Source organism: Microcebus murinus, chromosome 2 (genome assembly GCF_040939455.1).
Source record: "Microcebus murinus isolate Inina chromosome 2, M.murinus_Inina_mat1.0, whole genome shotgun sequence".
NCBI classification, from domain to species: domain Eukaryota; kingdom Metazoa; phylum Chordata; class Mammalia; order Primates; family Cheirogaleidae; genus Microcebus; species Microcebus murinus.
In genome coordinates, this window is record NC_134105.1 from 96656688 (window position 1) to 96673415 (window position 16728).

At 37.1% G+C, this 16728-nt stretch overlaps 1 protein-coding gene across 2 annotated transcripts in view; it reads right to left on the minus strand.

Moving 5' to 3' along the window:
- The window catches only part of WARS2 (tryptophanyl tRNA synthetase 2, mitochondrial), an 85251-nt gene that overhangs the window by 12756 nt on the left and 55767 nt on the right, over positions 1-16728 (minus strand). For both annotated transcript variants that reach the window (XM_076000020.1, XM_012761843.3), the window contains one exon: positions 2556-2636. In XM_076000020.1, the coding sequence (XP_075856135.1) occupies positions 2556-2636 (81 nt within the window). The remainder of the gene's footprint in view (positions 1-2555; positions 2637-16728) is intronic.

The following is a 16728-nucleotide window of genomic DNA, read 5'->3' on the forward strand; positions in this document are numbered from 1 at the left end:
CAGTAGAAATACTTAATAACTGGTGAGCAAATGGACAACTATAAACTGCTAGCATGTACCCACTGACCATGTGCCCCAGCCATGCTAATTCTCTTGCTGCAGCTGAACATTGCTGACATGTAATTTGTTTCTCTGAGCAGAGCTATTTATCACAAACAAATATTGTGTGCTGTTCCAGGGCCTGGGTCTACTAGCTCTTACAGATCAAGAGGATATTTTGGGGTATAGATAAATCTTATACGATTAGTTAATATGAATCACTTATCTTAAGTGTAATTATTTCTGAATGAACAATTCAATTTATAAACTTGCACGATTCCAGGGACCAAGCTCACAAGTCCACAACTCAGACTTCTCCCACCAATGTGCAGACACAGCCTTTAAGGCCCAGTCTGAAAATGCAATAGCTTCTCTCTTTAGCCACCTTAATTTCACTGTTTTGTAATCTACTGACAAACTTAACTTTTCTGGTTATACTTCAAGTGGTTTCCAGCTTACAGCAACCAATGCTACAATAAGCCATTCAAAGGAAATTTGAAAGTTTGAACATATAATTCTTCAGTACATCTCCCAATTATAATGTCCATGATAAGGGCTAGTTCACAATTAACACCAGGTAAAGATAATGAAAGTTTAATTTGGAAATGAGGAAAGGGGAAAAGAATTCAATGTTTAAAAGTTGCTACTGCATTAAGTTTATACTCCCTCTGTATCAGTATACTGGACCTTAAAATTACAATGGAAGAAGGGAGGTGTGGAGAACATTAATATTTATTGAATGCCTATTATGTGCCCCAAATGCCTTGCATGTATGTTACTGCTTAATCCTCCAAATAACCCTGGCCTCAGCAGCCCTGACCCCTCTTCCACATCACCGTTCCACTCCTCACTGTCCTAATCAAAACAGAGCTGAGTGTTCCTATCAGATCCTCTCACAACACTAGAATCCTGCCCTCAGGGCACTTTTCACACTTTCTTATTACTTGTTTAATTGTCTCTTTCCCAAATACACTACTCGCCTCAGGAAGCCTCTTGTTGACTTCTGTATCTCCAGCACCTAGCATGACATGAGACTCAGAAAGAATCACAAGAAGAAATCACCAGAGGAGGCAGCAACATGCCCTAGGATAGGTGGGATTTGATATCCGTGTTTTTCCTACAAATAAGAAATCATGAACTAGTGGAAAGGCTTTTCCAGAATACCAGTGTTTTCACTAGTAATGTGTTAGGGGTTCCTTAGACGCTATTTTTAAGTGGCAACAGTTCCTATTAAATTACTATTCAGTTCCTGCACAAAAGGATTTCAGCATTAAACTTAGTGGTAGAATATTATGACAAAATGGGAAAGTCTTGCCTAAAACCAAAACATGATGGAGAACATTATGAAATTTAGTTTCTAATTCCTGGCACGTAATGAATCTGTAGCATTACCAATACTGTCTTATTTATTTAGAGTCTTCTTCCCTTGGGGCTGGAATAACAAAATACCACAGACTGGGTGGCTTATAAACAACAGAAACTTGTCTCTCACAGTTCTGAAGGCTGGGAAGTCCAAGATTAAGGCACAGTCAATGTCTGGTGAGGGACCCCTTCCTGGTTAGTGGATGGAGCTTTCTAGCTGTGTCCACACATGACTGACAGGGCTCTCTTGGGCTTCTTTTATTATATAAGGGCTCTAATCACCTTCATGAGGGCTCCATTTGCATAACATAATCACTTCCCGAAGGCCCTACCTGCTAATACCACCATCTTGGAGGTTAGGTTCAAACGTATGAATCTGGGGTAGGGAGGGGACACCCACATCCAGAGCATAGCATTTAGGCACTGTCATTTTAAAGCTCTGCCTGCTTCTTTCTGTAGCACAAGTGATGGCTTCTAAAGACCAGCTCTTGAGGAAACACATGGTGCTGAAAATATGCTTGAAAAAAGCTTGAAATTGGAATTAGTGTTGACGTAGCTGGGGACTACCTACCCTGGGGTTATCCGATTGCAAAAATAAATGCAAGTAAAGTACTATGAATTATCCAATTTCTCTTTCTTGGTTGAACTCCTTAGAAAAAAGTACAGCTTTACTTTTTTTGTGAGTTTGAACTGTTGCCTGGACTCAACTTGTTTAAATGTTAAATAAAATATGTTGTCTCTTCTCCTCCCAATGAAAACATTCTTTCCTTACTGCCAGTTAATTCCAGTGAGGTAGGAGGCAACTTACTCGCATTCAGTAATCCAGAATTTGTGATCGTGCGTTAATTGCTAAATATAATGTGATAGGTTCAAAATCATTACCAAGTCTATCCAAAGTGAACTCTGATTAAACCATACACAGATAAAAACAAATAATTAATGCCTTTTTTTTTTAAGTTGGAAGGAATCTTGGGAAACCCCTTTGTTCTGTTGAATACCCTGAAGCGGAGAGGTTAAAGATGCTGTCCCAGCCATCAGTGAGCAGCAGACCAGAGAGGAGAGTAAACTCAGCATTCCCAGAGCCTAACACAAAAATAAACAGGATGGGAAAAATAGTTTCCTTTCTGTCTATCAATCAGATCACTGGCATTTACCTTCCACTGGTGTAAATGTTGTAACCGAGGTAATCTGACCATGCAGGAAAGGATCCAACTTAATTGTGTGTGTTCAGGTACCTAAAGAAATAAAACAGAACATTAACAAAGGTGGTGAATGTTTTCTTGCATATAAGAAAAAACGAAACAGGCAAGTATTATGTTACCTGAAATGGCTGAAAATATCTCAAAATCAAGGTTATTAAAAGAAAGGTAAAGGGGGCTTAGCTCTGATTCATGATGCATAGACTCTAAGAAGAAGAAATCATAAAAGCCAGTGATATGATTACTAATCTAGTGTTTCAATCCTCTCCAAAACATCCCTAGCAAGTGGGTAACCAGATTCTGCTTCAACATCTTCAAACAAAAGGGTTTCATTATGTCCTGAGGCATCTATTCTATCTTTAAAAAGCCAACGTTGGCCAGGCACTATGGCTCATGCCTATAATCCCAGTGCTTTGGGAGGCCAAGATGGGAGCATTGCTTGAGGCCAGGAGTTTGAGACCAGCCTGGGCAACATAGTGAGATGCTGTCTCTACAAAAAATTTTAAAAATTAGCCAGGTGTGATGGCACACACCTGTAGTACCAGTGACTTGGGAGGCTGAGGTGGGAGAATCACTTGAGCCCAGGAGTGCAAAGTTGCAGTGAGCTATGATGGCACCACTGCGCTCCAGCCTGGGCAACAGAGCAAGAGACCCTGTCTCTAAAAACATAAAATAAATGAAAATTTAAAAGTAAGTACATTTTTTTAAAAGCCAAGCTTATTAAGGAGACACACATACACAAACATACTCACACACACTGGTTCTAAGTCCTCTCTACATAACTTCTAAATATATAAAAGCAGCTATAATACCTTACATGCAAATGGTAGAGAAAAGTACTGGGCTTAAAATTAAAGATTGAGCTCTTTAGATCTAGAATGATTTGAAAGTTAGGAATCACTTGACCATCTCATCATCCAAAGGAATATGTTTATAGTTTCTAGTTCTGCTGCTTCCTTTCTTTTCTTCTTTTTAAGAGGCGGTCTAATCATCAACACCACCAACAACAAAATAGAAACTTTCCCAAATTTGTTTTTAACAAAATTTAATCAAGTAAACAAACCTGGCAACAACCGGGATGATTCATGGGCCCAGGCCATGCTCTGATGACCTAGAATTTAAGTCCTATGCATCTCATTTTTGTACCCTGGGCATTCCTAACCCTTCATTGATCGTGGCTTTTTTGTGTCCATATGATTTCCTTAAAAAGCAGAGCCTGCTGCCAACTCTGAAAAGTAGCCCCAAATGTGTTCTCTGTGGGTTTTACAAAAGGAGCATAAAGGAATGGAGCTGCATCAGCCGAGGCCTATTTTACTAGCAAGGAATTGCCATCTGGTGTAAGATAGTCTCTTATTTTTTTTCCCTGAAGTTATAGAGAGGGAAGAGTTGTTTTTCACGTGTTTGACAAGGAATCACTTTTAAAGTTTTGCAAGTCCCTGGGCTGAATCTGTCATCTTTCTTCCAAGAAGCATTTGGGTTTCATTGAGGGCAGTGACTCTGACAGCACTGTCCATGCAAATTGCTAACTGCTGCTGTAAACAAACAGCTCTCAGACAAAACCAGCAACCCTGGATGGAAGCAAGCAGATCAGTTACTTCCAGTCATCAAGAAAAACACATTCCCATTAGAACTAATAAAACAAGAACTGGTTTTTGGCATGAATAAGTAGGAGAGAATTTTTTCTTTTTATTCTTTATTGAATGGGGGGAAAGGAATGAAAACAGAAAATAACCATGGACATGTGGAGAGAGACAAGATGACGCCTCTTTAACTCTGGCTCAACTGCTTAGCTTTGGTGATATGCAAAAAGCTACCACCATGTCTCCATGAAATCAAGTATTTTCCTTGGAGTGGCTTTTTATTTGGACATATGGAATGAAACTTATTTAATATTCTGCAGAGATCTTCCTGGTGTTTCCAAAATAGGGAGCATACAATTAATTCAAATTATCCTCATACAGAAAAAGTAGGTAAAAGGTCAATGACAACTATATTTTCATAATTCTTCTTTAACAATTACATAAAAAGGGTGGTATATTCAGGATTTGGTTCTCTTTCTTCATTCATATTCATGACAACTGCTTGGAAAGTTTCAGATTTCTACTTGGGGGGGGAAAGTAAAAATGGTATCTTAAATATAATATTTTCTGACTTACGTTGTGAAACCACAAGCAAACTATATAACCTGTTTTAGCCACAGAAAAACAAAGGCATGGAACAATAAAGTGGCATATTGACTATCTACAAACAAGTCAGCAGCGAAGAGTAGAAAAGAACTGAAGATTTCGGACTTTCTAACTGAAACAGGTAATGACATGTGCACTCTTCAGTTACAGCAGTTTGGCCTACTTTGTTCACTGCTAGAAAACATAGCCTGGTACATTGTATGTGCTCAATAAATATTTGTTGAATGTATGAACAATACTAAAGGCTTCAGAAAAAATATGGCCATTAGATTTGGCAACTGACTTGGCAATCCAGGCAAAAGCAGTTTCAGAGGAGCGATTGGGATGGAAGCTAAATCATAGTGGGCTGAAGAGTGAGACTAGGAGGCAGGACATGAAGACAGGTATGCAGGAAGCATAGCAGAGTAGTTAAGAACTCTATCTTTGGAGGGAGGTTGCCTGGGTCTGAATGCTAGATACACCACTTATTACCTGGGGGACCCTGAGTAAGTGACTTAACCTCTTTCAGTGCCTCAGTTTTGTCATCTATTAAAGGAAGTTAACAATAACATCCACTCAACAGTGCTTAAAACAGTACCTTGCACATAATAAGTACTCAGTAATGGTGGTTATTATTATTATATTAATAAATGATTTTCAGAAATACTTTTTAAGATAATTGTATATTCACATATAAGTGGCCCGTTTTTTTAAATCTACAATATCTTTTATTTTTATTTATTTATTTCAGAATATTACAGGGGTACACATGTTTTGGTTACATAATTTGCTTTTGTACAGTTTCAGTCAAAGTTATAAGTGTGCCCTCCACCCGGATAATGTGCACTGTACCTGTTAGGTGTGAATTTACCCATCCCCTCCTTTTCCCTCCCACTTGCTTGATTTCCATTGAGTTTTACTTCCATATGTGCACATAAGTGTTGATCAATTAGTTCCAATTCAGTATTGAGTCCATGTGGTGTTTGTTTTTCCATTCTTGCGATACTTCACTTAGAAGAATGATCTCTAGTTCCATCCAGGTTGTTACAAAAGATACTAGATCACCATTTTTTTTAATGACTGAGTAGTACTCCATGGAATACATATACCACATTTTACTAATCCACTCATCTATTAATGGGCACTTGGGCTATTTCCACATCTTTGCAATTGTGAGTGGTGCTGCTATAAACATTCAAATGCAAGTGTCTTTTTTATAAAATGTCTTTTTTTCCTTTGGGTAAATACCTAGTAGTGGGATTGCCGGATCAAATGGCAGGTCTACGTTTTGTTCTTTGAGATATCTCCATACTACTTTCCATAGAGGTTGTACTAGCTTGCAGCCCCACCAACAGCATGTAAGAGTTCCTTTTTGATAAGAGCCATTCTCACTGGAGTGAGGTGATAACTCATTGTGGTTTTGATTTGCATTTCCCTGATGATTTGAGACTTTGAGCATTTTTTCATGTGCTAGTTGGCCATTATAAATCACATCAGTTCTCTGTTCAAAATCCTTCACTTACTTTCCATTTCCTCAGAGTAAAAGCCCAAGTCTTCATAATGGACTATCAGATGAGGCACTATTGTCTCCTCTCTTTCAATACTGTAACCTTTGTGATTCAAACCCTACCCATGGACCCCTCTGTCCCTCTTCTCCAGCCATTCTGGCTTTCTGGTATTCCCTGAACACATCAGGTACACTCATACCTTAGGGGCTTCATACCTACTCTTCTCTCTGATAGGAATTCTCTCAAAAAAATATTTAATTAACAAAACAAATACAGGATAGCATGATCCCAAAAGATATAGCTGCCAGGTATCAATCGAACCTATTCAAGCAATTAGCTAGTTCAGTAAACCCAGGATCAAATCTCTGTGTCTCTTAGGGTTTTACTTTTTCCCATATAAATGTTATCTTCCCAGGAATCATGCCCTATAAGTTTTAGTTAGGACACTTGGAAGACTATTCAGACTCACAAACTCCCATTTATTGCTTCCTCTCGGAAACGAGCAATTTCATGCTGTTATTTTTATTAGACTCTTATCATCCCCATGACAAATCTCCTTAACAGAAACCTTGTTTGGAGTTCTGATTTTAATTAAAAGAACTCTGTATCAATGATAAACGCCCACTCTCTTCAGCTGGTCTGCCTCCTGTCAGTACTTGTGTTTGCCAATGAACATCTGTACCTATTTGGAGTTCCCTATACTTTTTCTTAGTCTAAGACTTCCAAAGCTAAATAAACAGCTTCCATCAGCCTTTTCTGCCTTAAGAGTCACACTCAATCTAAATTCTGTTGCTTATTGTGTGTGTGTATGTGTGTTTCTTTATCTGTAGCAATACATTCATCAGCTTCTGCTAGGCTATACTGGGTAAGAAACAACCCCCAAGTTTAAGGGGCTTACAGAAATTGTCTCTTTCTTATTCACATTATATATTGATATCTATAGATTGGCTATAACTCTGTTTTACATATCTTTTCATTACAGGACCCAAACTGAGCAAATGGCCTCTTTGTGGAATACTCCATTATTCTCGTATCAGAAGGAAAAACAGCAAGAGAGCTAGAGCAAACATGGAATGGCTTTTAAAGATTCTTCCTGGACATGGTATATATTATGGCCCCTCACTTTCCATTGGCTAATGCAAGTCCCATGGACAAGCCCAACATCAGCAGGGTAGGAAGAGATACTTCTCCCACAAGATGCTCAGTCAGTGACACAGCAATGGGTGGAGACATATCCTACTTCTAAACAGGAGTTGGCAAACTACTGCTCTTAGTCCAAATCTGGCTGTGGACTGTTTCTGTTCCACCCATGGGCTAAGAATGTATTTTTTATGCTTTATAAGGGTAGTCAAATTTTAAAAAGAGGAGAAGCAGAAAAAGGAGGAGAAAAGAGAGGAGGAGGAAAAGAAGAAGAAAGAGGAGAAGATGAAGAAGAGGTGGTGGTGGCAACGGTAGCAGTGACAGAGACCACATGTGGCCTGCCAAGCCTAAAATGTTTACTGACTATCCCTTTACAGAAAGTTTGATGATCTCTGCTCTTACAAGAAATGAAATTGAATAACTGGAAACAATAATAATCTACCACAAGTGTATCTGCAAAAGTAGCTACCTTGAGGAGTTGACCTACAGAGAACCTGATGGCAGATAGTTGATTTTTTAACCAACCCTATCTTTTCAGTAAGTTTTTATTTTAAATTTCCATGTGGATATATTTGATAGCTCCAGGAACTCAGGTCCAACAAAATAAATTTTAGACTACACCAAAATTAAAAACTTCTTTGCATCAAAAGATACAGTCAACAGAATGAAAAGGCAACCTACAAAATGGGAGAAAAATATTTGCAAATCAGGTGTGATAAGCAGTTAAAATTCAGAATATACAAAGAATTCCTATACCTCAACAGCAAAAAAAAAAAAAGCCAATAACACAATTAAAAAATGGGCAATGGACTTGAATAGATATTCTTTCAAAGATATATGCAAATAGCCAACAAGCATATGAAAAGATATACAACATCACTAATCATTAGGGAAATGCAAATCAAAACCACAGTGTGTTAACACTTCACATCCATTAGCATGGCTGCTAACAAAAAACCCTCCAGAAAATAATAAGTGTTGATGAAGATATGGAGAAACTGGAACTTTTGTACACTGCTGGTAAAGATGTACAATGGTACAGCTGCTATGGAAAATAGCATGGTAATTCCTCAAAAAATTAAAAATAGAATTCCCACATGATCTGACAATTCCACTTTTCAGTATATATACATTAAAAATTGAACCCATTCTACTAAGTGAAGTATCCCAAGAATGGAAAAATAAGCACCACATGTACTCACCAGCTAATTGGTTTCACTGATCAACACCTAAGTGGACATATAGGAATAACATTTATTGGATGTCTGGCAGATGGGAGGGGGGGAGAAGGGAATGGGTATATACATGCATAATGAGTGCGATGCACACCGTCTGGGGGATGGACACGGTTGAAGCTCTGACTCCGGGGGGGAAATAAGGGGAAAGGCAACACACATAACCTAAACATTTGTACCCCCATAATATGCTGAAATTAAAAAAAAAAACAGAATTGAAAGGAGGGTCTCAAAGAGATATTTGTACACTCACGCTCATAGCAGCATCATTCCCAGATGTCCATTGATGGATGAATGAATAAACACAATGTGGCATATACATACAATGGAATATTATTCAGCCTTAAAAAGGAAGAAAATTCTGACACATGCTACAATATGGATGAAACTGGATGACATTAGACTAAGTGAAACATTATACTAAGTGAAATAAGCCAGCCACAAAAAGATAAATACTGTATCATTTTACCAGTATGAGGTATACATTAGAGTAGTCAAACTCACAGAAACAAAATATATAATAAAATGGTAGTTGCCAGTGTTGGGGGGCGGGGAGGGCAAGGGTTATTTTTTTAATGTGTATAGAAATTTCAGTTTTGCAAGATGAAAAAGTCCTGGAGATTGGTTGTATCACTACATGAATAGACTTAAAACCACTGAACTGTATATTTATAAATGATCAAGATGGTAAATTTAATGTTAAGTATATTTTATCATGATTTTTTAAAAAACGCTATGTAAAGAAAAATATAGATGGAATATTTTTCAACTTGGGAAAAATGGTTAAGTTAATGTTATGTAATTTTGTTTCAATGAATTAATTGTTTTTAAATATCAGATGGAAGGGCTAGTTTGAGGCAAAAGGGAAAGATTTGGTTTCAGACATGTTGAAATTGAGATTGTAAAAAGATATCCAGATAGAGACATTTAGAAGATAGCCAGAAGTACACATCTGGAATTAGGGAGAAAGGTAACAGCTAGAAACAAAATCTGAGAGAAAATAGCTGAAAGTTATGAAAGTAAATGAGACTCTAGGAGGGCAGACTACATATAGACCTTTTTTTTTTTTTTTATCTCATAGCAGAACTTCTAGGGATTAAAGAGGAGTCAATAAAAGAAACGAATGAACTGTCAGAGGAATAGGTGAAAAATAAGTTACTGCAGTATCACTGGAATTAGGATAAAGTTGTGAAAGGAACAAGTGGTCAATGAATCAGAGAAGTAAAGAAATATATGAATGGAAAAAATTCTAAGCCCAGGTAATTTGGAGGTCATTATTATGCTTCATTAAAAAAACAAAACACTGAGTTATGTGCTATATCCTATAATATAAAGTAAAAAATACAAAACATATTTGTATATCTCTTCACAGAGTTTTTATCTTTTATCATACAAATTTAAGGTATACAACATGATGTTTCAATATACATACACATAGTGAAATGATTACCACATGTAACTAATCCATTATCTCACATAGTACCTTTGGTGTGTGTGTGTGTGGGGGTGTGTGTGTGTGTTAAGAGCATCTAAATTTGTTTGTTTTTATTCAGATAAACAATGCTTAGACAAGGAAAAATATCGATTAAAAAAACACTTTGAAAATGAAAAAAAAAATTAAAGTTTCAAGTCATAAGATGGTTTTCATATTTTTATTTTAAGCCCAATTTAACTCTTGCCTAAAATTCCTGGCAGTAAAAATGCCTTCAGTCTAATTCAAAGCACTATCTGAGACAAAGCCGCTCTCTTTAATACTTTCCTAGGACTGGGGTCAACAGTTGAAACATGGTTTTGTGGTGCTTCTTGTTGATTTACAGTCTACAATATTTGAAGTATTACAGAGAACACAATATATCGACAAACCAAATAATTAGTTTCCTGACTAAACTTGTGAGCAGATTGTTTCTTCATTGCATGAGTGTGAGTGATTCAAAGATCAGATGAGATTTTCATGCTGTATCTATTTTGCCTTTGACAATGTAAATGTTTGATAGCTACACTAAACTACCTGCAGTATTCCCTATGCTACGAAATTCTATGGGCTTTTCTACTTTCTTTTGGTTTATATAATAACATCCTAAGAGCCTATTCATTTAAAAAATATGTATTAAATCAACTCTAGTGAGGCATAATTTACAAACAATAAGACATATCCATTTTAGCTGTTCAGCCCAATGAATTTTGACCAATCTATACACACACATAAGAATACACCAATCAAGATACAGAACATTTCAATCCCCCTCCCCCAAAGTTCTCTCATGCCCCTTTGCAGGCAATCCCTGAACCCCACTGCTCCTGCAAACAACTCATCTGTTTTACTGCAATGGAATTAGTTTTGCTTATTCTAGAACGTCATACAAATGGAATTATATAATATGAACCCTTTCATTCCTGGCTTCTACCAACTCAGCATGTTTCTGAGATGTCTCCATGCTGTTACATATTTCTTTTTATTGTTGAATTGTATTATATTGACTGAATATGCCACAACTCTTTATCTGTTTACCCACTGATGAACATTTGGGTTGTTTTTAGTTTTCCTCTATTATGAATAAAAATACATGTCTTTTGTAGACTATGTTTTCATTTCTCTTGGGTAAATACCTAGGAGTAGAATTGTTCGATCATGTGGTAAGTATATGTTTAACTTTGACAAACTGTTCTCCAAGGTGGATTTACCATTTTATACTCTTACCAGTACTTCTAAGAATTCCAGTGGTTCCACATCCTTACCAAAACATAGTATTATAAGCATTTTTAAGTTTAGTCATTCAAACACAATGGTATCTCATTGTGGTTTTATTTTGCATTCTTCTCATGACTATGATGTTGAACTCTTCATGTGCCTATCAGCCATTTGTTATCTTTGTTCATGAAATGTCTGCTTAAATATAGTGCCCATTTAAAAAATTAGGTTCTTTGTCTTATTACTGAGATGAGAGTTCTTTATACATCTGGATACAAAGCCTTGTCAGATGTATATATTATGAATATTTGCTCTCACTTTACAGGTTACCTTTTGATTTTCTTAATAGTATTTTTTAAAGAATAGAAGCTTTATCTTTTGATGAAGTCAAATGTTATTAATAGTTTCTTTTATGTTAAGTACTTTTCATGTAATATTTAAAAAATATTTGCCTATCCCAAGGTCTGGAAAACTTTCCCCATGTTTTCTTCTGGAAGTTTTATAGTTTTCGTTTTTACATTTAAGTCTATGATAGTTTTAAGTTTTTTTTAAAATTGAATATTGTAAGAGGTTCATTTGCCCCTCATATGGATAGCCAGTTAAAGACCTAACACTATTTGCTGAGAAGACCATCCACTCCCCAACTGGATTGTTTTGATCCCTTTTTGGAAACATTTGACCATACATATGTGGGTCTACTTCTAGATTCCCTATTCTTTTCCCCTAATCTATAAGTCTATTCTTATGTCCATACCGCACTCTCTCAATTATTACAGCTGTACAATAAGCTTGAAATAAGGTAGTATAAGTCCTATAATTGTGTTTACTTATTCAAACTTGTTTTGGGTATTCTAAATACTTTGCATTGCCTTCTACATTTTAGGTTCAGTTTGTCAGTGTCTATGAAAACACATGTTGAGATTTTAACTGAGATTGTGAGGAGTCTATAGATCAATATAAAAAGCACTGACATATTAATAATATTGAGTTTTCCAATCCAAGAACAAGTCTTCCACTTCTAGGAAAGGCTGAGTAGCTCTGTATCAGTCTTCTTGGGCTGCCATACAAAAATAACATAGACTGGATTGCGATTGCTTAAACCAGGGGTCCTCAAACTTTTTAAACAGGGGGGCAGTTCACTGTCCCTCAGATTGTTGGAGGGCCAGACTATAGTTTAAAAAAAAAACTATGAACAAATTCCTATGCACACTGCACATATCTTATTTTGAAGTAAAAAAACAAATGGGCAAAAACACCCGCATGTGGCCCGCAGGCCGTAGTTTGAGGACCCCTGGCTTAAACAATAGGGATTAAATTTTTAACAGTTCTGATGGCTGAAGGTCCATGATCAAAGTGTCTCCATGGTCGGGTTCTGGTGGGGGTTCTCTTCCTGGCTTCCAGATGACTACCTTCATGGCGTGTCCTCATATGACAGAGGGAGAGATAGAAAGAGAGAGGGAGATAAAATATATGAATCTCTTTCCCTCTCTTCTAAGGCCACAGACCTATCAGATTAGAACTTACCCATATGACTTCATTTAACCTTAATTATTTCCTAAAGATCCTATCTCCATATACAGTCACGTTGGGGGTTAAGGGTTCAACATAGGAATTTGGGGGAACACAACTCAGTCAACAGCAAGTTACTATCGAATGAACCCTACCACATATAGCAACTAAAAACTCTAGCAAAATAGAAAAATCAACTGCCTGAAGGCACCAGAGAGCAAGCAAAAGCAGACAGAATCCAGAGGGGCGTGTCCCTTATGAAAGGGACAACCCTGAATAAGTGTCCTATGGCTTTCTGACTGAGGAGAGTCCTCACCAGTCCTCAGTTGAAGGCATGAAAAGCATCTAAATATGATAGAAACCTGCATTCTTACTGGCTGGAAGAATCAGAGGACAAAGGTTGGGTGGCGATAATGGCTGGAAAATAAGCAGAGAGATTCCTAAATGAAGAGCCAGAGAGTGGCAACCTTACATTCTATGTATAAGCTCTACCCAAATATCAGGCCAACTCCTGAATTCCACATGCACAGGACAGACTCCAAGCTGCCCAATTATGGCTAAAACAACTGGTAAAAAATTTCAGATGCTGCTCACCACTGGAAAAACAGTTTGGAGTTTGAGTCTAGCCAAGTTAATTGCCTGCTAAAACAACAACATTTTTTTTAAAACATATTCTTAAGATGAATACAATGGAATTCAGAATCTCTTTGTCATTTAAAATACTCAAGATACTAGCCAAAATTACTAGACATAAGAAATAAATAGGTAAACATAACCCATTCTTAAGAAAAAGCAATTAATGGAGATCAACTCTGAGATGTTCCAGATGTATTTAATGGATGCTAATGTTGAAGCAACTATTACAAATATGTTCAAAGATAAAATTAAAATATTCTTAAAATGAATGAGAAGATAGGAAATCTCAGCAGAAAAAAAGTTTAAAAACTGTAAAAGACACTAACTAAAACTTCTAGAATGAAAATATACACCTGAAATAGCATAGTGATAAGGACTTAACCACAGATTGGGAAGAAGAAGAAAGAGATGCTGAATGAAAAGACAGATCAATGAAATTAACCAACCTAAAGAAGACAGAGAAAAGAGATTGAAAAAAATAAAATAAAGAGCTGGGCTTGGTAGCACACGTCTATAGTCCTGATTACTCAGGCACCTGAGGCAGGAGGACTACTTGAGCCCAGGAGTTCGAGTTCAGCCTGGGCAACATAGAGAGGCCCCATCTCAAAAAAAGAAAGGAAAGCAAAAGAGGGAGGGAGAGGCCAGGCCTGGTGGTTCACGCCTGTAAATCCTACCACTCTGGGAGGCAGAGGCGGCAGGATGGCTCGAGGTCAGGAGTTCAAGACCAGCCTGAGCAAGAGCGAGACTCTGTCTCTATTAAAAACAGAAAGAAATTAATTGGCCAATTAAAAATATATAGAAAATATTAGCCAGGCATGGTGGCGCATGCCTGTAGTCCCAGCTACTCGGGAGGCTGAGGCAGTAGGATCGCTTGAGCCCAGGAGTTTGAGGTTGCCGTGAGCTAGGCTGACGCCACAGCACTCTAGCCCGGGCAACAGAGTGAGACTCTGTCCCGAAAAAATAATAAAATAAAATAAATAAATAAATAAATAAAAAGAAAGAAAGAAATTAGCTAGACAACTGAAAAAATATAGAAAAAAAATTAGCTGGGCATGGTGGCATATGCCTGTAGTCTCAGCTACTTGGGAGGCTGAGGCAGAAGGATTGCTTAAGCCCAGGAGTTTGAGGTTGCTGTGAGCTAGGCTGACACCATGGCACTCTAGCCTGGGAAACAGAGTGAGACTCTGTCTCAAAAAAATAAATAAATAAAAATGAGAGAGAGGAAGGGAGGAAGGGGAAAGGGGAAAGGAAAAGAAAAAAGAGAAAAGGAAAGAAAGAAGACTAAAAGAAAGAAAAAGAAAAGAACAAAAGGAGAGAGAGAGAAGGGAAGGAAGGGAAAGTAAGAAAATAAAGAAATACGGTTTCATGAAACTATATTTTTTTAGGATCAGGAAGTTGGCTGCTATTTTCTGTATTAGGGAGAAACTACTTCCTCACAGTTATTTTTACAGCATTAAAGCGTTCACAAGCTATAGCTCTGTTTGCAAGTATAGAAATGGTACTGGAAGATGAAACTCAGCAGCAACATGACTGATGTAATGGACTCCATTAGCTAATGGAGTCTAGTAGCTGAGTGAGCAAGTTAACAAGACATTTTCACCTACTGCGTGAGAATCTGACCCTGGATTAACAACCTAGTTCTATATCTACCAGATAAAATAGTATGTATTAAGGACACTGCTAGGCAACATTACTTCTGATAAAAATAACTCCCAGTTGGTAAACTGGAACTAGACAGAGAGAACTATAAATACCTGATGGAAAGTCATAGTTTGAGCTTTCTTGAGTATAGTGACACTTGTAACTGGCATCTCTCTTTCAGGAACTCTGAAATGTAAAAATGGACACTGGCTCTTATGGGGAAATGAGGCTTCTATATCAAGGTACACCCTTGATATATCACTGTATACCCACTGATGTGGATCTCATCTTCTTCTACTTGACCTAGAGAAAAAAATACCACCTAGACCTTTACGTGTATACCCAGAGAGAAAATAGCTCCTGGACCTATATGGTCCTGTTACATGGACTGTTACATGGACTGCTGCAGCCAAGGACTCCTGCTTAGAGAAGCTACCCTGCTGGCAGACTGAAGTTCTTGTTCTATGCCCTCTTAAGTAGACTGGTGCCAAACACAGCCTGTGGTAGTCTAATGATTCTGAATATTTACTTGATCCAAAGAAGATGGTGGCTGTTGAAGATGAACAATTAAAACACTGCTTTCCAAAAATGGAATTTATGATTCTCAGAGGATAAACAATTTCTGGCGAATAGTCATAAAATATTAGAACTTGTACTTTATGTTCATTTTTTATCCCATCTGTAAAATTTTTATTTTATAGGTAAGTTGTACAATGTATAGTATGTACATATCTTAAGGGTTAGTCTCAACAACTTTTTATTGATAGGCATGAACAATCAAAAAATTTGAAAATCGGCCAGGCGCGGTGGCTCACGCCTGTAATCCTAGCTCTCTGGGAGGCCGAGGCAGGCGGATTGCTCAAGGTCAGGAGTTTAAAACCAGCCTGAGCAAGAGTGAGACCCCGTCTCTACTATAAATAGAAAGAAACTAATTGGCCAACTGATATATATATATAAAAAATTAGCCGGGCATGGTGGCACGTGCCTGTAGTCCCAGCTACTCGGGAGGCTGAGGCAGAAGAATCGCTCGACCCCAGGAGTTTGAGGTTGCTGTGAGCTAGGCTGACGCCACGGCACTCACTCTAGCCTGGACAACAAATCGAGACTCTGTCTCAAAAAAAAAAAAAAAAAATTGAAAATCATTGAATTAGAAAATAGAAATTATTTTCAAGCACAAATAGAACATCTATAAAAATTGACCATTTGCTAAATTCAAGTTTTAAAATTACAAAAGAACTGAAAGCATAGATACCATATTCTTTGACTAAAATACAATAAAATTGAAATCAATCTTTTCAAAAAGCTAAGTGTTAAAAAGGAGCTGTATATTTGGAAATCATAACATACTTCTAAATAAACTATAGGTCAAAGAAAAAATAATAGAGAAAATTAGAAATTATTTAGAACTGAGTTATAATCCACAACTTTGTGGATGCTGACAAAACAGAACTTAGAAGGAAACTTACAGTGTACTCTTGAATGTGTATATTAGAAAAAAAGAATGACTGAAAATTAACAAGGTCTACTCAAGACCTTAGCAAAAGAACAATGAAGTAATTTCAAAGAAAACAGAAAGAAGGGAAGAGATAATAAAAGTAATGAAAT